This window comes from Moschus berezovskii, chromosome 6, assembly GCF_049115385.1.
Source record: "Moschus berezovskii isolate FMDL1 chromosome 6, NW_MosBer_1.0, whole genome shotgun sequence".
NCBI classification, from domain to species: domain Eukaryota; kingdom Metazoa; phylum Chordata; class Mammalia; order Artiodactyla; family Moschidae; genus Moschus; species Moschus berezovskii.
In genome coordinates this window covers 31,710,534-31,738,044 of record NC_142465.1, presented here as the reverse complement: position 1 = coordinate 31,738,044, position 27,511 = coordinate 31,710,534, and the positions used below count along the sequence as shown (strand labels likewise).

General features: G+C 51.0%; 2 protein-coding genes across 2 annotated transcripts; both read right to left on the bottom strand.

Annotated features, from left to right (window-relative positions):
- Positions 1 to 924: 924 nt before the first annotated feature.
- On the bottom strand, positions 925 to 13,494 carry LOC129536562 (keratin, type II cytoskeletal 75-like). The gene is made up of 9 exons (XM_055395562.2): positions 13,015 to 13,494; positions 11,026 to 11,234; positions 8,136 to 8,196; positions 7,210 to 7,305; positions 4,811 to 4,975; positions 3,908 to 4,033; positions 3,234 to 3,454; positions 2,603 to 2,637; positions 925 to 1,481 (listed from the first exon to the last, which is right to left on the bottom strand). Exons 1-9 carry the CDS (start codon positions 13,492 to 13,494, stop codon positions 1,279 to 1,281), a joined length of 1,596 nt encoding a protein of 531 aa, XP_055251537.2. The 3' UTR covers positions 925 to 1,278.
- Positions 13,495 to 15,167: 1,673 nt separating this feature from the next.
- Positions 15,168 to 26,065, bottom strand: LOC129536561 (keratin, type II cytoskeletal 75). Its single transcript, XM_055395560.2, has 9 exons — positions 25,331 to 26,065; positions 24,577 to 24,791; positions 23,335 to 23,395; positions 22,888 to 22,983; positions 21,927 to 22,091; positions 19,727 to 19,852; positions 19,365 to 19,585; positions 17,664 to 17,698; positions 15,168 to 15,805 (listed from the first exon to the last, which is right to left on the bottom strand). Exons 1-9 carry the CDS (start codon positions 26,063 to 26,065, stop codon positions 15,579 to 15,581), a joined length of 1,881 nt encoding a protein of 626 aa, XP_055251535.2. The 3' UTR covers positions 15,168 to 15,578.
- Positions 26,066 to 27,511: the final 1,446 nt, after the last annotated feature.

Genomic DNA, 27,511 nt, shown 5'->3' with positions numbered 1-27,511 from the left:
TTGTTCAGGTGGAAGCAGGTTACAGGCTTTCTCCCCAGCACCTGGGACACACCTCTTCGCTGACGCCTGAAATGCCTTCTTTCCATCAGTCCCATCAGTGAAGACACTGTAGCCAACTTGTCTTTCCCTTCCACACTGTGACCCTTTGCTGGGTTAAAATCAAGTCAACAACAACAATAATAACATTTACTGGGTGCCTACCATGTGTTGGAACCAAACTGAGCTCTACATCCATTATCCCATTGAATTCTTATGATAACCATGATATAGTTTCTATTTTATGGACAAGGAAAATGAGGAGCAGAGCAGTGGAGTAAAGCTCCCAAGACACATGGACAGGCTGGGATGGGCGGGGATCCAATCCCAGCATTTCCGATGTCACTGCGCTCTACTGCTCTGGTGGGGAGGAGCCTGGGTTAGGACTCAGGGATCTACTGTTAATATGCATTGTACCCTCTCTGTTTCTTGCTTCCTCACCTCTGGATTAGGAGACTGAACTCAAACATTCTTGTGCTTGGCAATTCTTAGTCTAACTGTGACACTTCACACTGGTGCCTTTTGCATTGTCTTGGCTTGGGTCCTGGAGCGCTGGTGAGGGAAGACTGGGGCTTGGAAGGTAAGGGGTATAACAAGAGACTCTGGGCAATGGCAAGAGGCAGAGGTGGGTGGAGGTCCTGTTGCATGATGTCCGGGGGAGGCAATTCTCATTCTGCCCTGGAGTAAGCCCTGCGGGTGGATAGAACCTGCGCCCAGAGAACTCCATTTCTGAGGTCGTCCTCTGAGTGTGGGATAGGACACAGACTCAGTCAAGACCTAGAGAGCTCGGTGACATTTTTATTGAAGCAATTTGAGGGGATAGGCAGGCACCGGAAGCAGGAGAAGTGTTCTGTCTATGGTGGGAAATGCAGGCCTGGACCACACTCAGCGTCTCTGTGGGCACCAAGATCAGCCCTAAGCAACCCCAGAAAGGATTGTGGCTGCGGGGGATCTGGGGCAGACAGGAGGAAGCTCCTGAAGGAATGCCCCAGCCCAGATCTTGGCTTATGGCAGCTGGAATGGATGCCTGTGGGCCCTGGAGGGCTCTGGGATGAGGAGCAAGTGGGGTGCTTTTGCGGGAGCCTGTGTGGAGGCAGAGGGATGAACAGGCGAGCTGGGGACTCACAGGCTACTTCCCTGCTCCCGGTGCCTCCTGTGATTCAGTGCATGGGGGCAGCAAAGCGGCGGGTCTTAGGCCTGGGGGCCAGGGGCCTTAGGGGGAGGCAGCGGGGCGGGGGCCCTTTAGCTCCTGTAACTCTTGCTGGACGAGGTCTTGGAGATGAGGCGCATGCTGGAGCTGGTGCCGCTCATGCCGCGACCGCTGGTGGAGCTGAAACTACCGCCGCTGCTGCTGAAGCCGCTGCTGCCGAAGCCATAGCCGCCCCCGGTCACACAGAGGCCGCCGCCCCCGCTGTAGCCTGAGCCCCCAGAGGAGGAGACCACGGCTGTGGAGAGAAGGCACAGGGCACACTGGCAGCCTCGTCCCTGGGTCTTGTGCCCAGGCGCCTCCCTCCCACAGGTTCCCCAGGGAGCCTCACAGTCCCCATCACCAGCTGCCTCAACGAACACAGGACATGGCAATTTTCATAGCTTGCCCAGCTGTGACCACAGAGGTCTCCTCGACAGGCCTGAGACGATGCCCTTACTATGACACCCCTATTTTTCAGGGGAAGAATCAGGTGCAATGACACCAGGCGGCAGGCCCAAGGTCACACCTGCTGGAAAGCAAGGCTTGGGGCCCCTGAGGCTGTGTTCATCCCTCCTTTCTACCCGGGGCTTTCCCACTGGGTGAGACAGGAGGTGGGCATCACAGGCTCCCAGATGGGTGGGGCCTGAAGGCCATACAGGTGAACCTTCCCCAGACTGGAATCCCCTCTACTGCCTTCCTGAGAGGTGATCCTTTTGTTTCTGCTCAAATCCCTTCTGCAATGGAAAGCTCCCTGCCTTGGAGTGCAGCTCCCCACATCCTGTGGGGCGTTTGAAGATGACTCTTCAACCTCCCCATTCAGTGTCTGATTCTCCAGGCGAGGCATCCCTGTTCCTTTAACTCACTTGTTTCCAGCCCTCCCTGATCCTGGTTTTCCTCCCTCCCATGGCTGGACCCACACTCCATGGATGCTGCTGGAGCCTGCTGGGTCCTTCTGCAGAATGAATCCCCCTGGCTTCCTTCCTGGGACTGAGGGAAACCTCTCTGCTTCCTTGTTCAGTAATTTGCTTAGTTCTCAACACAGGTCTTTAGCTCTTTCACCTCTTGTTAGTTTGAATTTCTGCCAGAACTAGCTGAGAAATCAGGTGTTCGGATGAGGGACCTGTTGCTTCGTGAGTAGTCCTGTCCCATAACTGAAGTCCTCAGGGATTTGGGTGGAGTAAATTTGTGAATCCACCATGAACCTCTCTTGACCCCACTGGGAGGAAGGGCCAAAGAAGAAAGGGGTCTGCACAGAGCCGCTCAGAGAATCTTAATGATACCCCTGCCCCTGCTCATTGACTATCTGTTCACCAAAACAGATGCTGTTAGCTTTCGTTTCGTCTCCCACTTTTCTGTCATCCCAAGACATTTACTCACAGATATTCACGGGCCCAACGCCTTCTCCAGTGAGTCTGTTGCAGGAGGGGAGAGAAAGACATATTTCATTTGCTGAGAAGTTAGAGAACCCTGGATTCTTTGTATTTAAAGCTATCGGCACAGAGGGCTGGCTGTGCACTCGGCATTGTGCTGAACAAGCCTTTTGCCTATTAGCTGTAGGAAGTTGGTGTGACTCTGGGAGGGGACATTAGAAGAGAGATCAAATCCAAATATAAAACGAAATGGGGAGACAGACTCGTGCTCACTAAGTTGGGAGGGACAGTCAGATGGTAGGCCTCTCTGGGCAAACACAGAGCCCCTGAGCCTTGCCTCGTCCTGAGTGTGGTCTCATTGATCACAGGGCCTGGGCAGAAACAGCCCTGCCATTGGTCTTCTGGTGGTCACGGACCCCCTCCTCCTGACACCTTCTATCCCAGCCCTGCTCTGGGTCCCATCGGAGCTCTGGGAATGGCTTCAGGACGCCTCAGGGGATCATCTGAGTTTTAAGTCCGTTTCTATTCTGAGCGTTTCTCTTTGGGGCCTGACACTGCGGGGATCTTGGCCGCTGTGGCATTGCTACGGTGCTCTGGTGGCATCTCTCTGACCATGGCAGGAAGAGGAGCTTGCCCACCTGCACTCCTCGCCCTCCAGCAGCTTCCTGTAGGTGGCGATCTCGATGTCCAGGGCCAGCTTGACGTTCATCAGCTCCTGGTATTCACGCAACTGCCGCGCCATGTCCTGCTTGGCCTTCTGCAGGGCCTCCTCCAGCTCGGCCAGCTTGTGCTTGGCATCCTTAAGAGCCAGCTCCCCACGCTGCTCAGCGTCGGCGATGGCGGCCTGGAGCGTGGCATACTGCCGGGAGGACACAGGAATTTATGAAATTGTCCACAAGGAAGGATGGAAGATATGGGCTTTAGGTTAAAAATGTGGAAGAATTTCCTGAAATGGATTTCATGGAAAGGAGGTTGGGGTATCATCATCTTTAAAAATAAGGTTAATCTATGTTCTCCTTGGATACTTTGTGACTTAGGATGGAGAAATAGTTTTCGGGGTCCTGTTCAATATGAACTCTGAATTGTGAGCAAGTAAAAAGTGAATCAGTTTTGCCATCTATGTCTCCAGAGGACAGCATCTTTCCAAGAGGAAGTGATATTAGACGGATCTCAGAAAGAAGGTCCTGGCCTCCCTGGTAGGGGCAGAAGACTACAAGTTTATATTACTGGACGATCACTCATCTGGGGAGAACTCTCTTCATGGCCCGAGGCAGGGGAATGGATGAGATGGCCGATGGTTGCTCAGCCCTACCTGCTTCTTCACGTTTTCAATCTCAGAGCGCAGCCTCTGTATCACCCGGTTCAACTCAGAGATCTCCATCCTGGTGGAGCGGAGGTCTTCCCCGTGCCTGCCGGCAGACCGCTGCAGTTCCTCGTACTGGGGGTAAGGAGAAGGAGGAGAAGGGACGGTGAGGCCAGAAGGTGGTGGCTTCCCAGGGCCCAACAGGGCTTCTGAGGCAACACTTAGACGCCCCTCCCTTTGCAGGCAGCTGTCTCCGTCAAACCTATCGCACTGTCTCTTGGCTCTGCCCCCACTCTCCATATCCAAAGCCTCCACTTCACAGGCGGCCCTTCCTAGAGCCCACCTTTAGCCCTTCATCCTCATATTCAGGTGTCTCACCCCCACAAACTCAGCATCATTTGGGGGTGCTTGTCACTTTCTAATTTTAAAGCTCATTCATATTTGTTTTCCCTGGCACCAGGTCTTGTATCTCCAGGGACTCCTCAGCTCTAATCTGGAAAATGTCATTGGGTAACCCCTAACCAGCCTCTGCTCAGCCTTTCAGCCCCAGCTATTTCTACCTCTCATCTCTGGATGCAGGAAGCTAAACCTGCCTCTTGCTCCCACCCTCCCTCTCCTGCGCCTACTAGCACTAGTGGCCGGTACTGTCCATCTGCCCCTTGCCTCTCCTCTACAAGGCATCAGAGGGGTGTTCATCCTCCTCGGGCCAGGACTGACCACCTCTTGCCTTTGTCTGGTTGTTCCCCCAGGTCCTGACGATGCTGCCTGAGGAGTGCTCTGACAGAGTGAGCCCCAAGCTGAATTCAGATCCCTCTAAGTCCGTCAGACTGGGAGGACAAGGCTTTTATCAAATCTGCCTTTGAAATCTCAGTTCTCTGAGACTGTTCCATGAAGTTGACCTTGACACCTCACCTTGATCTGGTACCAGGACTCAGCCTCGGCCCGGCTGCGGTTGGCGATGTCCTCGTATTGGGCCTTGACTTCAGAGATGATGCTGTCCAGGTCTAGCTTGCGGTTGTTGTCCATGGACAAGACCACTGAAGTCTCAGAGATCTGGGCATGAAGCTGAGCCAGCTCCTGTGAGGAGGCCACCATGGGAAAGCTGAAGTCGGGTGTGTTTGTGTGTGTGTGTGCCTGTGTGTGTGTGTGCCTGCATGTGTGTTTCTGCATGTGTGCACTTGTGCGTGTGTGTTGGGAGACTGTGCCCAGCACCCCAGAACAGAGCCTGGCACTGAGGGCCTCCCTTGTACCACAGGACGGAACAGTCTATTGAAGCCTGAAGGGCTGGGGGGACAGTAGGCAGGTCACCAGGTTAACACCTGTTCTCTATCTGCGCAGAAGGAGAAGCAGCTCAGGTAACTGTAGCCAAGATTTTCTAGAAGTCACTCCCACTGTCAAAGGCACACACCTTGTTATAACCTGTCAGTTCTGCAATGTCTCATGTTCTAAGGAAATGCAACCTTTTATTCCAAATAAAGTAATTATCTTGGGAAAGAAAGCTGAGTCAGAAAGAGCCGGAAAGCTGTGCTGTCCCAGCCCCATTTCAGAACCTTGCTCCTCCCTGCTCCTCGGGGAAGGGAAAAGGAAACCACCTGGAAACAGCAGAAAGACCTGAAAAATTCAAGCCTAGGATCTGCCAAGCAGGTTAGATAGCGCCTCTGAACCTCAGAGAGACAGGTCCTGCTACTGCCTCCCATGATTTCTGTGAGCATTGAATACGTTCACGTTTGTTTGCATGGGGCTTCCCTGGTGACTCAGATGGTAAAGAATCCTCCTGAAAGGCTGGAGACCTGGGTTCGATCCCTGGGTCGGGAATAGCCTCTGGAGAAGGGAATGGCTACCCACTCCAGTATTCTTGCCTGGAGAATTCTATGGACAGAGGAGTCTGGTGGGCTGTGGCTATGGAGTCGCAGAGTCAGACACAATGGAACAACTAACACTTGTATAAGATGGGTTTTGAAGCAGAAAATCCACAAGTAATTTGTTAATGATGACTTTACAGAATCATCTAGAACAGTGGTTCCCAAAATGTGATCCTCAGACTAGCAGTATCACCATACTGAATCAGAATTGGTGTTCTCATAAGATCTTTAGGAGATTCTAATGAGCTGTAAAATTTAAGCATCACTGATCCAAAGCCCAAATCTTTAAGCAACAATGTCAATTGTTAATTAATTGTTAATTCCTTTCTTTATTAACAATTGGTTCATGCACTTCCTGATTCAAGAAGTTATTCTTTTGTTGCTGTTAGGTTGCAATTTGCGTTTCCAAAATAGTTATTCCTGAAAGCTGACCTAGCTGGGGGAGTCTCGGCCCATAGGATTGCTGCTCAGCATTGGGAACCAACATCACCCTGGTTTTCAGCATTGATGTGAATAAGCAAAGAAAATGATGGGTTTGTTTTTTTTTTGCCCCCAAGTGTGTGGTCACTGAAGCCACCTGAAGACCCAGAGCCCATGTTCCTGCTCCTGGAACATGACCAGATTGTGTTGGGCATCACACACATGCAACCCCATGAGCAGATTCCCTGTTGTTACCAGGCCTACCTAAGGTGCACACTGTACCCTGCATCCCTACGTCCACATCACTAACCTCATCTCGGCTGCTCCCCACTCACTCATTCTACACAGGTCACATGGGCCTCCTTCTGGCATTTCTGGATCCTCAGTTCCTTCAGGTTATCACCCACCATCTGCCTGCCACTACTCCCTGTTGTCTGTTTCTCCATCACCCCTGAAAAGGGGTAGTTATTTGATTCTCTCCATGCTACCCATCTCCTGGAAGCTCCAAGAACTTAGGGCCTTGGCTGTGTTTGCCCAGCGCTGGATCTTGCAGCCTTGAGCTCTGTGTTGGGCTTATAGAGGCACATAGCAAAACGCCTCTTCAGGGGAGCCAGTTAAATATTTTGTGTGCTTCTAGAAGCACCTGAGGGCTCACTAGTTGCCACTTGATCTGCATAATTACATCATCCTGCAGTTGCCATAGGAAAAGCAACAGGTAAATCTGAACTGGGTTGGGTGAGCTGGGTTGCTCAGATCGTTCTATGGAAACCACAAGTAATCCGCTGACAGGCAGCTCTTTTCTCTGACCAACAGAACATTCTCGAATTTCTCACCTTATCTGACCCACCAGCTGCCCTGGGAAAACTCACATTCTCCCTTGGTAGGGGAAGCAACATCTACTCCATCAATTCCAACTCAGGCATGGGGTGAGGAGCAGAGGGGTGACCAGGGAAGGGGCCAGCAGCCTCTGTGCTCAGCCGCAGCCCCTAGCCTCCAGTTCTTCTGGGGGGAGCCCCCGGCCCTGCTTACCGCTTCATAGAAAGACCTCAGGAAGTTGATCTCGTCCATTAAGGCTTCCACCTTGGCCTCCAGTTCCACTTTGTTCATGTAGGCAGCATCCACGTCCTGGGCACAGAACATGCAGTCACTCTGAGTCCCACCCTTCTTGGGTTAGCCGGCCCCTCTGTCTGTGAGTTAGGTTAGAGGACTTCAGCTCCCGGGGACAAGAGCATTTCTCTCTCCCAGGCTATGGATAGAGTGGAACTTACAGGGGGGATCCAAATTGCATGTGGACCAGGTTCTTGGGGATCGCCCATCTGCTCATCAGCTGGTACTACGTGGAAAAACCTCTCATGTCACCTCCATGCAGTGAGGACAGCCTGAATCATCCTGGGCCCTTGGGCCTCCGCTGCGGTGGCCTCACCTTCTCCCTGAGGCTTCCCACTCCTCACACTCTGTCCCTTCCTCCCCTTCCCACACTGCTGCTCCTGCTCTTCCTCCCTCTCCAGATTAGCTTCAGGGCTGGATCTCTCCCTCCTTCTGCCCGTCCACACTGAGCAGAAAGGTTCACAGTTTCTGGAGCTGGTCCCCGTCCTATGCCCATTCCTGAGCCTGACTTGAGGTCTCACAGACTCAGCTCAGCACAGGGCCCATTTTGCTTCTCCTTTTCCTGCATAAGATCCACGTTGGGGAGGGGACTGGTGTTAAGATTTATAGCTTGGACTTGGGTGTCCTGGATCCTGACTCGCTTCTGGTTATCTGGGTAACTTGGGGCAACTTATTTAATCCCCACGCACCTGAGTTTTCTCACTTCTAAAGTAAAACGTGCTTCCAAGATTGGTTATGCAAATTAAAGAAAGCCTCGTATGCAGGGCCGCAGACTTATGTGGCAGCTGTCACTCCTGGGAGGGGCTCCATGAGCCCAGAGTCAGATCAGAGCACCCCTGTCTCCTCACCTTCTTGAGCACAACAAACTCGTTCTCAGCTGCTGTGCGCCTGTTGATTTCCTCTTCGTACCTGCGGGGAGAAGGAAGTGGACGGTTGTTCAGAGCGGGGCTTCTAGGAATGAGGTCCAATGTGGGGGTGTAGGTGGGAATCCAGAGCAGACTTGGAAAACACGCTGCTGAAGTGTTGCTCTCCGATTACACGTGCTGCTGCTGCTAAATCACTTCAGTTGTGTCCGACTCTGTGCGACCCCATAGAGAGCAGCCCACTAGGCTCCTCTGTCCCTGGGATTCTCCAGGCAAGAACACTGGAGTGGGTTGCCGTTTCCTTCTCCAATGCATGAGAGTGAAAAGAGAAAGTGAAGTCACTTAGTCATGTCCGACTCTTAGCGACCCCATGGACTGCAGCCTACCAGGCTCCTCGGTCCATGGGATTTTCCAGGCAAGAGTACTGGAGTGGGTTGCCATTGCCTTCTCCAATTACATGTGTTACCCAACCCCAAATCCATCACACAACCACCCCTGTCCAAACAAAACCCAAACTTGAAACAACACAAACCAGAACTGCCCCTCATTCTTTCTGAGGTCTTTCTCACAGCTGTATTCTCAGAGGTCCCATGAAGGGGCGTGATGATTCCTTTTACCCCATGGTCTTGCCTAAGCCAAGAGGAGGGACAGATATCAGTAGAGGGGGGCAGTCTGGGCCTAGGCCGGCGCCTGCACCCCAAGGCACCCTCATGTTGTCTTGTTGTTCTGTTCTCGGCTGCTGACCCACTGCCTGGGAAGTGGAGTCTTTAGGCGAATAAGAGATCTCCCTTTTGTCCCCTCCACCAAGTTTTCTCATCTTCAATTTGCCCCTGAGCAGCAACCCCACTCTCCCTAGCCCTCCTCACCCCACTGATCTCTGGGAAGGAAGTCTCATGTCTACTCAAGGTAACATTCCCCACCCCACCTCTTAAGCATCAGCCAGTCTCACCTTCTCAGAGGCTTGGGATGGCTGGGCTGTGGAGGGGGCTTCATCCCTTCTCACTATTGGCTGAATAACCCAGGGCAGGTCCCTTACCCTCTCAGAGGCTCTTTCCCATCCATGAGTCAGCTTGTTAGCTGTATACGAACACAGGATGGATACCACCAGACTCTCCTCCGCTTTTCTATTGCACCTTTTGTCTACAGAATCATCAGTACTGTGCCTTCTTCCAAGTTATCTGGGAAAACAAATCTGATTTCCCTTATTGTTTCCCAAGACTGTTTTTTCATTAAACATGATCATCTTTGCTTCACCCAACTCCACGCAATTGTCTTTCTCTGTTTCCCAGTTCACAGTCCCTCTTGCCAGAGGGCAAGCCTCAAGAGGCCCTGCACAGGCCTCTTAGACACCTACCACAGGAACATTGCTGTCCTTTAACCAGCAGCACACTCTCCAACAGATCCCCCATTTCCCTCCAATGTGCATCTTTTCTTCGCAACCTTGAGTTTTTTTGTCTCTTCCTCCTGGAAGCCTTCTTGGATTGAAATACTCTTATCCCATATTTGCATGATATTATGAATTATCTGTCAGCACTTGCTTCTCTTGTCTATGTTTGCATCACTACATACATTATACTTAATCATCAATATAATAAAAATAGCTAACACATGTTAACAACTTACCGTGTACCAGGCACTGGCTACCCTATTGAGTACTTTACAAGAAAGTGTTGTTTTAATATTCTCAGTCTCCTTATGAGGTGGGTACTATTAATATCCCCTTTAAGAGACAAAAGAACTAGGACTTAGAGAGTTTAGCTTTCTGTAGATATTGAGTCAGTAAATGATTAAGCCAAGATTGTAAATCTGAGGATTTTGCTAGTGGTCTAGTGGCTAAGATTCTACACTCCCAGTGTGGAGGGATCTGGGTTCAATCCCTGGCTGGGGAACTAGATCCCACATGCTTCAGCTAAGACCTGATGTAGCCAAATAAGTAAACAAATATTTTAAAAAATCTTAAAGAAAAATATCAATCTGACAAGGTTCTCTAGCACTGTTTAGCAGAACTTTTGCGTTGATAGAAATGCTCTATACCTGCATGCATTATGGGACCCATTAGTCATGTGTGGTGACTGAGCGTTTGAAATGTGGCTAGTGTCCTTGAGGGCCTGAATTTTAAATTGAATTTAATTTTAATTTAAATTGTCTCATGTGGCTTGTGGTTACCATGTTAGAGCAACTCTAAAATCTGGGCTCTTATTACCTTATACAAAAGGTAACAAAAACTGATTTGTTTGGCCCAAGAACAAACATTAAAACTAAATTAAAACTGTAGAAATAAGAAATTATTTGTATCTTTAGATATGAACATACCATTATGTTTAGCAGGGTGTGCGTGGTTCCAGGGAAAAGGCAGGAGATACACCTCCTTGTTCTTCATACCCCAGCCTTGGCCAGGGTTGGGGTGGATACGTGAACACTGTGTAAGTCAGCAATCAGTTTGAGGTGAACAAATGTTAGCATGTGATTCTACGGGTTCAGTTCATCACTAATGCGTCGCTGCTTGTATAACCTTGGATGAGTCAGTTGCTATCTCAGAGCCTCACTTTCCTCATCTCCAGAGTTTGCGGGGTTGTATGTATCATGCTCTGTGTGCCCATATGAGCTATCATTTCTAAGCCCAGCCCCTCCCCCAAACCTCACATTCTTTTTTATTTTTGGCTGCGCAGCGCATGTGTGGCATGCAAGATCTTAGTTTCCCTGTCAGGGATTGAATCCCTGCCCCTGCATTGGGAGCACTGGACCCCTAGGGAAGTCCCTAAGAGTTCCAGTTCTTTTCCTGGGTCCACCTCTGTGTCCTGAGTGTGTGCCCTATTCCCCATTGGCTTGGGCACTTCAGGAGAGCCCAGAGCCTCAGGGCTGAGCTACCACTCACTTGTTCTTGAAGTCCTCCACCACTTCCTGCATGCTCTTCAGCTCCACCTCCAGCCTTGAGCGCTCTCCCCCCAGGCTGTCCAGCTGCCGCCTCAGGTTGTTGATGTAGCCTTCAAACATGGGCTCGAGGTTGGCCCTGGTCGCTTTATGCTCCTGCAGGAGGCTCCATTTGGTCTCCAGGACCTTGTTCTGCTGCTCCAAGAACCGCACCTACCGCCACCAGAGGTGAGAACCCATGAGCATGTCTTTATAGCCATTGCCTTTCAGGGCTCTGGGATACAGGACCCCCGACAGTGCAGGGGGGAGCTCTGCAAGATCTCAGAGTCCAGGTGGCAGGCTCCTCCTCCTTGTTCTCAGGTTGGCAGGAGCCTGGGATGTAAATAGACAAGCTCATGTTGGTGCAATGGGGCTGGGAGACTGGCTAGTGGCTGGGTTTGGAGGTGAGGGTAGGCAGGAGGGCCAGAGGGTCAGGAAACCATCTGAATACATCAAACCATGCTGATGTGTGGTAGCTGAAGAAAAGAACACTCCACCATATTACTGAGTGAGATCTTTGGTTCCCAATAAATGGGCAAGTGGTTCTTGGCAGAAAATTCACCCATTTGCTTTCAACATGATTTCTCTAAATCTAGAATCTGGACTCAGTTGCCACCACAATCCAGGAATGCTGGAGTAGATCACTCTGGAGTCACCTTCGGGGGATCTGGGTACAATTTCAGCCATGTCCCTCATGAGCTGTGTGGCCTTGGACAAACCTCTTCTTGTCTCTATTCTCTCAGACCTCAGGTCCCTGTGGTCTTGTGCTACTAATCTGGTTTTCCTGAATTGCACTCAACTGCTCCTCAGCCTGGGAGACAGCCTCGGGAACATGTAAAACCTTTTTCTCTAAACCAATCATTCTGTTGGGAGCAGCTGGAGTGACACACAGCCTCAGAGAATGAAGGAACAGAGCCTCCAAGACTTTGGAATTGTCAGTGTGCCTACAGAGGGTCTTTAACAAATGCATCCCACCCCCACTTTCTCTTCCATTGTCCTGGCTCCAAGTCCTCCCCGGTCACATCCCCTCATTCCCCAAGACCCCGCTAGATGAAGTGTGGAAAAGCAGGGCCCACATCCTTCCCCTCAGAACTGGGCTCTTGGAAATCTCACATCTGTTGGTACAAACATCACATCAAGTGAAGGACACGAGTGATAAAGGCTTCAGCAGTACCTGTGGTTAGGTTTATACATTCAAAGGTCTGAGTCCATATGATGAGGCATTTCATAGCCTGTTAGACCTGCAAGAGGACCTTGGAGTCCATCTGTTCAACCCAACTGAGGCCTGAGAAGTTGGGGATTCTCCCAGCAGGAGAGCTGACGACAGGAGCTGGTTGCCCCTCAGTTCAGCACTCTTTCTTTCAGACTCCAGGATTGGAGCCTGAATGATCTAGATTCTTGAGCTGGTTCTTCCCAGATGAAAGCAGTTAGCTCCAGTGTGAATTCTCAGTAGTGCACACTGGACTGTTCCTTTCCCCAGAACTGGGGAAACCCCTATGGTTCCAGGCCAACAGCAGGGGAGACTCGGGGCTGACGTCACAGCTTTCCTCTCACAGAAAGGAAAGTCTGAAACCCTGAGTGCCTCCCTTACCAATCAAATCAATAGTGAGGCTGCCACAGGCATTGCCCCTATTGACTGGCAGGGAAAAGTGACCTCAGCCCACTTCTGTGAGCTGAACTTGTAACCTTCCATTTCTTGATCCTCTGCTCTCTGAACCAATCCCTTTTGCTGTCTAATTTTAAGCCAAGTTCACGGCTATCCATCAAGACAGCAATATTCTCGCAGTGGGTCAGACAGCTCTGGTGCCCAAAGATGGACATTTTCCTCATCTCAACAAGGTGGGAAACCACTTCCTCCACACCCCTGGCCCCCAGGACCTCAGAGAAGAACAGAAAGCTGAGATACTCCTGGGTGCCACCTGCTTTCCTGGTGGGGACCCCATCGCTCTCTCACCTTGTCAATGAAGGAGGCGAACTTGTTGTTAAGGGTCTTGATCTGCTCCTTCTCCTCCTTCCGCACCCGCTGGAGGGACGGATCGATCTCCAGGTGAAGGGGGGTCAGGAGGCTCTGGTTGACGGTGACCTCATGGATACCTCCAGCACCAGACATCATCCCACCTCCAAATCCATAGCCACTGCCGACTCCTCCCACTCTGCACCCTATGCCCCCAAGACCCAACCCATAGCCAGCACCCCCGAAGCTGGTCCGGTTGGAGCGGTAGCCACTGCTGATGGAGATTCTCTTGTTACCCCCAAAGCTGTGGAGGCTCCTGGTTCCAAAGCCACCTCCAAAGCCACCCCCAAAGCTCTTCCCACTCTGGATCATGGAGATGGAACTGAAGCCGGGCCGGCAGCCTGAGAGGAGGTTGGCTGAGGAAGCACTGAAGTTCCGAGAGCCCCCTGACTTGATGGTGACAGAGGATCGTTGGGTCATGGTGGGAGCCGGTGTCAGCGGGTCAGAGGAGTGAAACTGTCACAGGGATGAGCAGCCTTCCAAGTCTAGCTCTTCACAACTCTCCTTGACTTTTATCCCTTTCGAGAACTGGGCTTGGCTAGAGAAGATCAAAGACCACTCTGTTGAGTTCATCTCAATGGTATGTCTGGCCGCGACCCATCTTCCTGCACCGCTCATCATCACAGGGAACACCCCACCCAGGGCAGGACCAGGCCTGGGAATTGGGACCTGGGGCAGGCCTGGGTCCCAAGCACCCCCAGATCATCCCACGTTCTCAGCCGCATGCCGCAGATATTCCCATGGTTTTCCTTCTCCTCCTCTTTTCTTGAGTCTTGGACTCTGAAACCATACACTTGATTACCATCTTCCCATCATGGTCACTTATGAGGGAAAAAATTTTTATTGAGGATTTCATCTGTGCCAGACCATATGCAGGTCAGTTATAAGCATTATTTGATTCTCATTGTGAGGTTGGATGACAAGAATAATAATTGCCAATATTTATGGAGCAACGATTGTAAGTAGTGCTTTACACCTGTTTCTCATTTAAACTTCGCACATAGGAAGGGGCAGCTCTTATTATTCTTGTTTTGCACATGAAGCAGTTGAGGTGTAGAGTAGTTCAGAGACTTAGGACCCAGCAGTTGACTGCAGATCCCCAGCTCTGCATCACTAGTCCTCATACCGGTGGCGAGGTGGCTTGTTTGAGGGAAGGAACAAATTCGGGATTCCACTCCAAATTCCTGTGCCCTCCACCCCTCATCCCAGCGTCTCATCCCGTGGTCACCCTGAGGACCAGGGACATATTCTCAGGGTCATTTCTCTCCTTCCTTCCGTCCTCTCCCTCCAAACCTTCCAAATTTTAGCCCCTGGTTTTACACTCATCTTTTCTCATCCTAGATCATGGCCCCTTCCTTCCCTTCCATTTAACTTCTTGCTCTTTCACCCTGGACAGCCATGTTTGAGATCCCTGGTTCCCAGAGCCCACCAGTGTGGTCCTGAGCACTGACCCCATCCCTCCAAGCCCACTCGGGCTGCCCCAATTCTGGGTGAGGTCTGATGGGAGGTGTCCAGAGGCTGTAAACTCAGGAATGTGGGAACTGCCTGAAATTATGGGCCTAAATGGCCCTTCTGTTGGGTGAAAGCATTGCCCCCAGGGCTGACTTTTAACTTCTCTCCTGGCCTGTTATTTTCCTGCTCACATCTGCAAGTCGGAAGCTGTTGGGAAACAATCGCCCCTTTGCCGGCAGAGGGCTGGGCTGCCCACCCTACGTCAGTGTCCTCGGAGCTCAGTCTGGTTTGGGGAGGGGAGGGCATCGCCCTGCACGACATACAGAGTGGGGAGTCTGAGCAGAGCTTCCGCCCAGGGGCTTGGGCTTCTCAAGGAAGGCATCCTGACGGGAGGAGGGGGGAAGTGGGCAGAAGGAGGGAGGGAGGGAATCTGGCCAGTGCTTGGCCCTCCTGCCCCTCCCATCTTCCCAGCCCAGTCTTCTTAGCTCTGAGGGAAAGGGAGGGAGGTCAGATGCGCTGAGCCCTCCCTGTGCCAGGACCCCACACTGAGAGGAGGTTTGGACGGGGAGAAGGATCACTCTGTGTTCCATCATCATTCCAAACAGAGGGCTGGACACCAGACACATTATACATGCATTTAATAGACACGATCCTGGGAGGAAAGAGAGAGAGGCTTCACTCTCTTCCAGCAGGCAGCTCGTAAGCACCGTGAGACAGGTGGGCTGACACTGAGATGTCCTGGGAGATACATACTGCTTCTGGAGGAAGGGAGGAGGGAGGCAGAGCTGATGGGGAGTCTCTCAAAGACAACCTGACAGTGAATTTTGAAAGAGAGCGGGTTTGGCACAGAGTGGGGACTGAGGGAGGGCAGAGGCTGCCTCAGGCTGGGGAATGGGATTTAGACAGGATGCCAGGCTTCCTGGCAGCACAGGTGGACCTCGAGGAAGGGAGACAAGGCAAAGCACCTAGGTGAGAAGGGACGAGTGCAGACAGGCCAGGTGAGCGGGCGGAGCTGGCTTCAGGGTAGGGGTGAGGGAGCGGGGTGACTGCGTTCAGTGCTTATAGCTCTTCCGGCTGGAGGATGTGGTGGACACAAACTTGATGCTGGAGCCACTGCCCCCGAGGCCCCGGCTGCTGCTGCTGCTGAAGCTGGAGCTGCCCAGGCTGTGCCCACCACTGGTCGTGAAGGAGTAGCCGCTGCCCGCACCGAGCCCCAGGCTTCCACTGCCAACACTGCTGCCGCCTCCGTAGCCACTGGAGACGGTGGAGGTGACCACAGCTGCCGGAAGGGAGGCGACGTGGTCAGAACCAGGGGCAGGAGAGAAGACGCCTGGGGCGCCATGCACAGCTCCCCGAAGTCCGTGGGGCGGGCATGGGTGGCTTGCCTCTTTCCCGCTTTCCTGCCCACTTAGTGGGGCACTGTCCCGTGTCTCAGTCTAGCTTTGTCTGCGCCACGGCATCAGGTGTCCCCCAGTCCGAATGGCGTCCTGCCTCTCTGCTGCTTGGTGCCCGTCTTCTCCTTCCAGAGCTTACTGGGATGCCCGTCCTCCGGGAAGCTCTTGTACCCACCTGCCTTCCCTTTGATTCCACTGCGTTCTGTGCCCACCCCCCCCCCCGCCCCCGGTGTTTCCATTCCTCCTGGAAGCTCACAGCTGGCTGGGGATACATTTCCCTTTGTGTCCTCCAGTCCAAGCTCTCTGAGTCCCAAGGCAGGGCTGGAATAGTCTCGATAGACCAAGTCACAGATGACCCACTGGCTGGCTAACTCTGTCCCTTTTCTCCTCCCAAATGCTCTCTCCCTAACTTTCAAACCACCCATCATCTTAAACATCTAGTACTTGGACTCTTCTGAAGGAAAGCTGAAATAAAATATAGACTCTGTTATCGGATGAGCTGTATGCACCCCAAAATGTGTTGAATACTTGTAAAGTGTCTTTACTTGGAAATAGGACCGTGTAGATGTAATCAGGTTAAGATAAAATCATTAAGGTGGGCCCTAGTCCATTATGACTAGTGTCCGTTTAAGAAGAGGGAAGATGGCCAAGTGAAGACAGACACACAGGGAAATGGCCACAAGATTGTAGCGACAGAGGCTGGAGTGAGGCAAGGAACACCAAGGCTGGACAGCTACCACCAGAAGCCAGGAAGAGGCAAGGAGGGTCCTCCCTACAGGTTTTGGGGACACATGGCCCCACTGACACCTCCATTTGTAATCTCTAGCCTCCAGAGCCATGAGACAGCACATTTCAGTTGCTTCTCATCACCCAGTGGTACTATGTTGTGGCAACCTTAGGAAATAAGCACAGACTTTAGGTGCTTTCAAGAAAGGAAACTTTAGAGGTTATGCCAGTCAGTCCCCAAATTAGCTTTGAGGGTCTCTGGAGCCACTGGACAAGGACCTTAGGGAAGGAGGACCTCTGGGTGGTTCAGAGGGATCTGCCTTATTGAGTCATTGGTTAATATCATCAGTCGCTAAGGTCATTCAAGAAAACTGAACTCACTTGCAGAGTGTAAGTTGTAAGAGTTGTCTCTTGGCCTCACGATGCCAGCACTGAGCTCTGTAAATGGTGACTTCTGTGCTTACCAGTGCAGGCTGTGCAGGCTTGCTAATGAATGCCTCTCCTGCTTCTGGGGAGTGGCACCCAACTGCCAGGTCTCTTAGAACTCTCACTGCCTTGAAACCCTTGGTAGTTTTCTGGGTTATACGTCAGAGAGTTAAACCGAGCAGTGGGGCTTCTCCCAGACTGTTCGGGAAGAGGCTGCCTAACTGGCAATGCCCTAGTGCCCAGCATGAAGGCTCTCTCCAATGCTTGAGAGCAGACAGGATCTCTCTAGTGGGATCCAGTCTGGGCAGGGGAAGGCGGGGCCTGAGGATCCTGCAACCCATGTAGAAGGATGAGAGCAAACTTCCCATTACTGCCCTTGTGGTGCCCTCTCACTTGCAAAGAGGTAAGGTCGGTGACTTTAAGGTCTTTCCTAACAGAAACTCAAAATCTCAAACCTTCTCAAAATGAACCTCCCATCGGTGGGATCCCCTCCAATGCCCCATACATCCCTGGCACCCTCTGACATGCCCACCATCTCCCCAGTCCCCAGCCACATACACTCCAGATGACACGAGAGGATGTCATACTCACAGATATTAACTGGAGAAACGCCCTCTCCACTCAGCCTGATGGGGAGGAGGGGGGAGAAGGAAGGTTACTGTGGTGTCCAGCGGCTTGTGGTCATTTGAAATGACATTTGTGCAATTGTTTTAAATTCACTGAGAAAGCCTTCAATTATTTTTATTGCAGAAGTAATGGAGGTTGAAATGATTTAAATACCAGTAGTATTAAAAATAATAATAATAATCTAATGAATGAAATAATGCAGATTTGGGGTTCATAGGAGTCAAACCTGTAATCTCAGAATTTTTGGTGTAAATGAGATAAACACCTTAAGAAAATTAAAATTAAAGCGAATCATATGTTAGCGTCAGCTGGAAAGGCAGGGCCATCATAGAACAAGAAGATGGCTCTTTCAACAATGGCCTATTGTCAGGTACCGAGGTTATTACAGGTGTGGAGAGGAGTCTGAGTCATAAATGTAACAATAGCAATCATCGGTCTAGCCTTGTTGTAGCAACTAAAGTAGTTTTGCTTTAGCATCTTGAGGACAGAAGTGGCATTCATTATAAATGCACACCTAGCCCTTGAAAAGGGCTACCTACCTATTACCCACATTATGCCACTTAATTCTCTCAACAACCCCTAAGTAGGTATTACAATCTCGGTTTTACAGATGGGGAAATTGAAGATCAGAGAGGTTAACTAACTTGCTCATGATCACAAAGCTGGATTTGAGGTCAAATTAATTTGACTCCAAAGCCCACATCTTTGGCTATTAAAATGAGAGGGAGCTAACCATTTGCCGTGTCCCTTCCATTGTTCTGAGAGCTTCACTGGTAGTCCCTCACTTTAGCCGTCTTAATAACATAGAAGATAGAAACTCTGGTTGTCCCATTTTACAGATGAGGACTGGAGAAATCACACAGCTGGTCACCCAACTGGTAACTGGCAGAGTACAAAGCCCCCACTGGACTTTGGGGATCATGTGACCTGGCCTCTTTATTCCATCACTAAAGGCAAAAAGCTGGGGTGGAGAGCATTGGTGAGAGGAGGATGCTGAATTTCCTAAGCTTATGTAGCTAGTTCAGAGAAGGCAATGGCAACCCACTCCAGTACTCTTGCCTGGAAAATCCCATGGATGGAGGAGCCTGGAGACTGCAGTCCATGGGGTTGTGAAGAGTCGGACACAACTGAGCGACTTCACTTTCACGCATTGGAGAAGGAAATGGCAACCCACTCCAGTGTTCTTGCCTGGAGAATCCCAGGGACAGCAGAGCCTGGTGGGCTGCTGTCTATGGGGTTGCACAGGGTCGGACATGACTGAAGTGACTTAGCTGCAGCAGCAGCATGTAGCTAGTTAGTGCCTGTTAGCCCAAATCCTAGGACAATTTATTCTCAATTCAGTCATTCATACTACATATCCAGACCCGTTGTGTAACCAAATTTCTCCTTTGATTTGATTTTACCTAGATCCAATCAGCTTCTAGATTTCTATGGGGTACTAAAAGCAGTTGCACCTCAAATTTGGGATTGCTGATTATGATTTCCCTGGAGAGAAACTGCACCTACCAGCATTTTGCTCCCTTTTTCAGGCAAGGAAGGGCCTGTATCAACCATGCATCAACCATGCATATCTGTGTATATGCATGGGTGCTAAGTCCCTTCAGTTATGTCCAACCTGAGCCCCTAGGAATGCCCAGGCTGCTGGGATGGGTGATCTGCCCTCACCTGCACTCCTCGCCCTCCAGCAGCTTCCTGTAGGTGGCAATCTCCACGTCCAGGGCCAGTTTGATGTTCATGAGCTCTTGGTACTCGCGCAGCAGCCGGGCCATGTCCTGCTTGGACTTTTGCAGGGCCTCCTCCAGGTCCACCAGCTTGGCCCGCGCATCCTTGAGGGCCAGCTCCCCGCGCTGTTCTGCATCGGCGATGGCTGTTTGCAGGCTGGCACACTGTAAGGAAAGGAGGAAAACATGAACCTTACTGATAACCCCTGGAAATCTGGTGCTTCTTGGGTAGGAGTCCTGTAAGTGAGGCAGAATGACCCAGAAGACATAAGTGTGTGGGGAGCTCTGGGTCCTGCCAGAATGTACCTGCTTCTTGACGTTGTCGATCTCGGCTCTCAGCCTCTGGATCATCCGATTCATCTCGGAGATCTCTTGTTTGGTGTTGCGGAGATCATCACCGTGCCGGCCGGCTGTAACCTGCAGCTCCTCATACTGACAGAACCAGAGCAGAGTCAATCACCCCATCAAACCCTGGCCTGGGCACTACCTGCACGCCCAGCCTGGTCCTCGGTGCTCTGAGCAAGCCCATCCATGCACTCATCATTCACCCATCCCCTTGCTTGTTTCTTGACCACATCTACTCACCAGGCATGTCCTGGGCTCTGGGAATATCATGAAGAGAATAATCAGACTCCTGCCTACAGTTTTTTTGTTTGTTTGTTTGTTTTTTGAGATGGAAAATAATTGAACCAGGCTGGCATTTGATACCAGCAGTTATCAGTAAGGCTCATGGTTTATTCCTTTCCTTACCAGCCTGTGTATTGTTGAATTTATAGCTTCAAATTGAGATGAGTGTCCCTTAGGAAGTAAACTGAGTCCTATGGGGCTGTGATAAAGGAATCTGACTTAGAAATGGAAGTGAGGGATGGGGTAGGGAGTGGACAGGGACGTCCCTCTAGAGATGGAGATATTCACATGAGACCCTTAAGCCTGGGAAGGATTGACCAGCTCAGGGGAGAATATTCCAGACAAGGGAAACAGCGTGTACATGAGGACCCCAGAGCATGCCAAGCACGAGGAGTGAGGGATGATTTGGCACTGTCCTTGGGGAGTTCTTGGTCATGGGGCATCCATCAAAGACCAACTGTGACCATGAAGTTTGGTGGCCCTCCTGATGCCAGTGCTGGGGAAATAGGGGCACTGCAGAGAAACACCATTGGAAGGAGCTCAGACTATAGAGGACCCCATTCTGGAGACATCGTAACAGAATACTCCATCTTAGGTGGCTCTCTGTCTAATGGTGTGGGTCTAGGACACCATCATTTAGGAGAAATAAACACACCCTGTGTCCTCCAGCAGACTGGAGGAAACTCACACCTTGCCCAATGGAAGAAGAGCCCCTGCCTGAGTGAAAACCTGTCCAGTTTAGAAAGTGCTGAATGGTTCGGCTTCTTCGTTTCTGGACACACATGGTTAAAGGCAACAACAGTCTTCGCCAACACTACACATTGCAACCACCCTACTTGGAGTTAAGTGCAGCCCACCTCCACTCACCACCAAGGAGCTACCTCCACTCTTGTACCCCTGGCACCTGACACCTGCTTCTTTTCTACCATTTGCAGTGGCAGCGACTAAGGCAGTGCAAAGACCAAGGCAAGGGATGAGAGCCAGCTTGTAGGCGAGCAGCTGCCCTGGAAAAGCATCTGCATTTGGCCGATAACTGATCTCATGGGTTGGACCATTCAGGCTGCTGCTGCTAAGTCACTTCAGTCGTGTCCGACTCTGTGCGACCCCATAGACGTCAGCCCACCAGGCTCCCCCATCCCTGGGATTCTCCAGGCAAGAACACTGGAGTGTGTTGCCATTTCCTTCTCCAAATTCAGGCTGCTACACCCCTCCAAAACCAAACCTTCTGGCCATCTGCACCTTTGGACAATAGTTCTCTGCGGTCATGCCAACCTCCCTCTTCCCAGGGCAAGCTCTCTTGTTCGGCAAAGTGCTCATTTCTGACCCCCAGCCCCACAGGACTGTTTGCTCAGCCTTTCAAGCCTTCGCTGCTCCTTGGCAATCTTTTGTCCCCCACCACTTCCAAAATAGACTAAAGCCCATCTCTTCCTGGAAGTGTTTTATTAATGCTTTTCCCCTTCTATGACTGTTCATTCATCTCATGGCCTCCCAGACCTTGGATTCATTTACAACTTTGTAATCCTGCTTGGCATACAGTAGGAGTTCTGTAAATAAACAAGCCCTTTGGAAACAGTTTTATGAGCATTTCTTGGTTGTTTGAGTCTCATCCAGCTCCCTGTCAGTTGGTAAGTGGTGGGGGGACTATGGCTGTCCTTCTGAGCATCCAGCATTGTCTGACCACTTATCAGTGTATGTATGTATTGGGATTTCCACATGCATTTCAAGCTAAGTTTTCATAACCTCCAAGACACTTTTGCCAAGTTGAAAGAAACAGGAATGCTCACATGACTCCTGAGGCTTGTGGCTAGTAGTTAAACAATGATCGAAGGCTTCAGAGAACACTAGACCCACAGCCTATCACGGAGGTGCCCATGCTCACCTTGGTCTGGTACCAGGACTCAGCCTCCGCCCGGCTGCGGTTGGCGATCTCCTCGTACTGAGCTTTGACCTCGGCAATGATGCTGTCCAGGTCCAGGCTGCGGTTGTTGTCCATGGACAGGACCACGGATGTGTCGCTGACCCGCGTCTGCATCTGACACAATTCCTGTAGAGCCAATTAACTCAGCATCACCGCCGCAAAAAAAGAAGGGGTCTTGAAATTACACAATTGACCACCCATCTAAGTCAGGAATCCTTCTTTGGCATCCCCAGCAGGGAGTGCCCAGCTCTTGCTATACCAGCCGACTCCTGAGGAGTTTCTGGGTCATAGATCAGTGAAATGGGAGTGTGTTCCCAGCATCCATTCTCAAGGCTCCTCTCTGTGCTTTTTCCCTGAATATGCAGGATGAGCAAGTGTTCTCTGAATCCAAATTAGATCACGTTGAATATGACGTATGTGACTCATATGCCAGCATTAAAGGTTTCTTCAGGATGGGGTGATTTTTAGGACCCCTCCTCCCACACAGTGTGACTTCATTGCTCTCTACCCCTCCGTCCCCTTCCACAGGCCCAGGTGTCTGCCATCAGAGTGGAGATGCCCAGAAAGGCATTTTCAGGGGCCAGGAAGCGCCCTGGCCAAGGGGCTGAGGGGCAGCTTGCCTTCTGAACTTCTCTGAGGTGGGGAGGAGAGAGATGGTTCTTGATGCCTTGAGAATGTTACCCAGTGACATGGGAGTTTAGGAATCAACACTTGCTCCTTGCTCAACCATGGGATTTCTGGGAGAAGACTCAGAGCTGGGGTGGGGTTAAGCGTGGCAGGATTTCAAGCAATTCTTCCCAGTCTCCTTGACCTCTCCAACCCTCCATCCCAGGGAGAGACACTATTTGGATAACACTCTGCAACATCCTTTTCTTGTCAGGCTTTAGACATAGGAGGGACAAACACATATGCAGGATCTTACTGCCTCAAAGAGCATCTGGAGGAAGTTGATCTCATCTGTCAGAGAGTTGGCCTTGGCTTCCAGGTCCACCTTGTTCAAGTAGGCAGCGTCCACATCCTGAAACGACAGCACAAAATATTCCTCTGAGACCCTGGCCCCAGGCAACAAGCCCAAAAGAAGCTGGGTGGACTCCCTGGCCCTTCTAGTTTGGATTTTAGCAAACTCTGTTTCTGGGGTTTGGGGCTGGGGATGGGTAATTGCTGGGAATCGTGGCTTGAGTCACCTGGGCTAACAGAAAACAAGCAAGGTCATTGGGGCCATAAACATGGAGGGAGAATTTTGGCAGGTTTGAGCTCTCTAGATATCCTAAGGGCTGAAGACACTTTTCTTGGGTGGCCCAAGGGTCTGTCACCCCCCACTCCCAGATTCGGTTTTGAATCTTCTCCTTTGAGAGACATTTCCGCCCACCTTCTTTAGAGCCACAAACTCATTCTCAGCAGCTGTGCGCTTGTTAATTTCATCCTCATACCTGTAAACACAGAGGAGAGGGGTGAGTAAGGGTTTGATTGAACTCTTCGCAGGCTGAGGTGGACTACTTGTGTAGCAAGAGACCTCTGTGTGACTTCATCTGATTCACTTAACCTCTATTTCTCCCCCTATAAAAGGAGAATAATTTCTTCTGCCAGTTTCTTTTTCCTTTTTTGCTTTTGTAAGACTGGAAGGTGGGCATGGAGCTGACGGGGATGGTAAAACATATTTATGCAACTCCACCCTCATCAGTTCAGTCCAGGCGCTCAGTCGTGTCCGACTCTTTGCAACCCCATGAGTCACAGCGCACCAGGCCTCCCTGTCCATCACCAATTCCCAGAGTTCACTCAAACTCATGTCCATCGAGTCGGTGATGCCATCCAGCCATCTCATTCTCTGTCGTCCCCTTCTCCTCCTGCCCCCAATCCGTCCCAGCATCAGAGTCTTTTCCAGTGAGTCAACTCATCGCATGAGGTGGCCAAAATATTGGAGTTTCAGCTTTAGCATCAGTCCTTCCAATGAACACCCAGGACACCTTAGAGATGCACAATTCCAATCTTTAAAAAAAATTTTGCTGTCTTAAGTGCCTGCTGGAACTGTGGGATCAACTTTGTTCATAACACTGCATCAGTCAATTTTGATGTATTTTCACTGAACTTCAGGCCAGCCATTTAAATAGTATGATTTTTAGTAAGTAGGAATTGCTTTAAAATAGAAACCCTAAGGGGTTGGCGAGGACCATCTTTTCTGTTGGATACCTCACCAACTGCATCCTGGGAGATGGCAAGTCAAAACCGACTTCCTCAGGAGGATCGGATTGCCTGGTTCATACTCTAGGGTACACCTTGGCAATGCAGGCATCTCAATAATAGAGCCCATGTCCAGGGTAGTTAAATAATAAACTGACTGTAAAATAGTATATTGCTTTCAGAGCTAGGATGTTTTTCAGATGACACAGATGTCCCTTTGCAGTCATGGACACTCGTAAGAGTAGGCTTCTTGTTGGTAGTGATGCATGAGATGAGAGTCCCTTCGCTACGCCATACCTTGCTATCGTCTTCTCGTGAGACGACGGGTCCAAACTTCTCTGACATGGGCATCTGCTCCTTTGCTCTCCTCCGGCCCTCATAAAGAGGGGTCTGGGGATGACTGCGCGTGATCAGAAGGGTCCCTCACTCTCACCTGACTTTGAAATCCTCCACGACATCCTGCATGGTTCTCAGTTCAGCATCCAGCCTGCCTCGCTCGGTGGTGATGCTGTCCAGCTGCCGCCGCAGGTCAGTGATGCAGGCTTCAAAGAAGGGCTCCAGGCTCTGCCGCACAGTCTTGGTACCCTGCTCCTGCAGGAGGCTCCATTTGGTCTCCAGGACCTTGTTCTGCTGTTCCAAGAACCGCACCTGGATGGGAGAAGAAGAGAAGAAATTCTGGAGAAACTGGAGAGGCAGAGCCAGACACCACCCCAATGAATATAGAAGAGAGGAAAAGTACTTTTCACCTGATACCTGTCTGCCAAAGATATAACTGACAACTCCTGTCGAAATGGAAAAGCCCATCAAGTTACCCTGACATTCTCCGGGGCTCCACAGAGCTAGTGTAGTGGCTCCTTGATGGGGAGCCACCATTCTTAGAGTGTCCCTACCAGCTCTGCTCTGGGTTAGGCTGGTTTTCTCAGGGAACTTAAGACCTTCACATTTCCCTCTGTGTTGGCTGAACCAGCCAGCATGGCTCCCAAGGAGAATGAAGGGAAATACCCACAAGTCCTGTGGGGCAAGCTGGCCCCACCTGAAAATATTTCTGCTCCTGAGGGATGCTTGCTGAGTGAATGAATGTGCTTTCCCGCAGGGAAGCTACTGGGCGATGGCTGCTCTCTGGACTGGGGCCTCCCCAAGAGTTCCTGGCACCCAACCCCGTGGACCAGATGCAGCTCCCAGCTCACCTTGTCGATGAAGGAGGCGAACTTGTTGTTGAGGGTCTTGATCTGCTCCCGCTCCTCTTTCCGCACCCGTTGGATGTTGGGGTCGATTTGCAGGTTGAGGGGAGTCAGGAGACTCTGGTTGACGGTGACCTCTTGGATGCCTCCAGGGGGACAGATGGAGAAGCTGCAGCCCCCGTGGCCCCCTCCAATTCCACCCCCATAGCTGAATCCACTGCTGACCCCAAACCCGCTGCTTGCCCTGCCACCAAAGCCACTTCGGAAGTTGCTGCCACACCCACTGATGGAGACCCGCTTGGTTCCCCCCAGGTTGTAGAGGCTACGGCTGCCGAAGCCGCTGATCCTTGCCAGTCCTCCACTACCCCCTGGGGAGTGGGTCACAGAGACGGAGCTGAAGCGAGAGCGGCTGGTGGCTGGGGTGGTGGCTGAGGCTGTGCTGAAACCCCTGCGGCTGCTGGTCTGGAAGGTGATAGTGGACTGTCTGGACATGGTGTCTGGGAGAGGCTGGTGAGGAGCGCTCCTGCTGTGGGTACGTGTGGAGGGGGATGGAGAAGACAGGGCGTCTGGTGTGTCCCGGCCCCCTGGGCTTTTATGGGCTCCAGGAGGGGGGCGGGACACTCTCCTGCAGGCCTCTGATGGCATTTTCTCGGCATCCACCAACCCTGAGCCCACGCTCGGCTCCCCTCCGAAAAAGGTGTAAAAGCCACGCGCTTGTTCCCTGGCATCCCTCCCCCACATGGAAACTCCTTTCCAGTTGCAACTTGATCAGCAGACGAATGAGAAGCACGTTAATTGCCTTCAGTCATGTCCTAATCATGCATTTTAAAATGGACTCAGAAAACACTGCCTCATTTCCAGACCGCTCTCTTAGGCCTGGGACCAACTCCCTCCTGTGCAAACAGCTTGTGTCAGCCCCAGTGACTGTGGTTCACTGTTTCCTGTTCCTTCCTACCCCTTAGGTGTGCATCTTACTCCTGAACTCTTTCTCAGCAATTAACCCCCAGAGCCCCCACTCCCAGCCCCAACCCTGGCCCAAGCTGTCCCTCCAGATCTTGAAAATCCTGCTCTCCACCCATCTTTCTCAGGAATCCACCCCATTTTGATGGCCCCTTTGCTTTACTCTGAAGCTGCCATCTGTGTTGTGCGGGTCACACCGACGTTCTGGGGCGTGAGTGTGTGTGTTCGTGTGAGCACATATGTCCTGTCCACTCCGGTGTAACCTGACCTTTAAGGTCAGGTCCTCTGCCCACGCAGAGAGAAGCTGCGAGAATGGGAAGATGGGTTTGAATCCCAGCCCTGCCGCTTCCTAAAGGTGAGATGTGGGGCCAGTCATGAAACATCTCCGGGCCTCAATTTGAGTCTGTAAAGTGGGGCTTGTGATGACTATTCATGGGAAAACGGATTTTGCAATGCCAAGGACATGCTGATGCTGAGCCAACTCAACAGTCTTCTCTTCTGATATAATCACATGTGTGTGAAGGAAGTGCCAGCAAGATGCCCATCCTGAGACAAGTACTCAGTATTTGAAAGCAGCACAATACGCATTCTTTTTTCTTTATTAACAGACTTATGATCCTGTTGGGAAGACTAAATCGAGACACACTGAGGAACTTATGAAATGGTGATGCTCCATAAAACACTGCCTCTTGTCTCTGTCTGAAGCCGCCTCATCCCAGAAGTCTCCTTGACCAGCCACTCCTCCTGTTGATGGCCAAGGATCCTGACCCTTTAATCCTTCATCAGAAAGTCCCACGGCTACTCTGAATGGAGGGCTTGTTAATTTCCCCCTGTTAGTCTTAACATTTTTTTTAAATTGAAGACTTTCATACAATTTTAAAAGGTTACTTTGCATTTGCAGTTATGACAAAACATTGGCTATATTCCTCACGTTGTACAACACATCCTTGTAGCCTATCTTAAATTCAATAGGTTGTACCTCCCACTTCCCAACAGCTATATTGCCCCTTCCCACTGGTAATCACTGGTTTGTTTTCTACATGTGTGAGTCTGTTTCTTTTTTTTTATAGCCACTAGTTTGTTGAGATTTTTATATTCCACATATAAGTGGTATCATACGGTATTTGTCTTTCTCTGTCTGACTTATTTCCCTTTAGCATAATGTCCTCCAAGTCCATAAATATTGCTGCAAATGGCAGAGTTGTGTTCTTCTTTATGGTTGAGTAG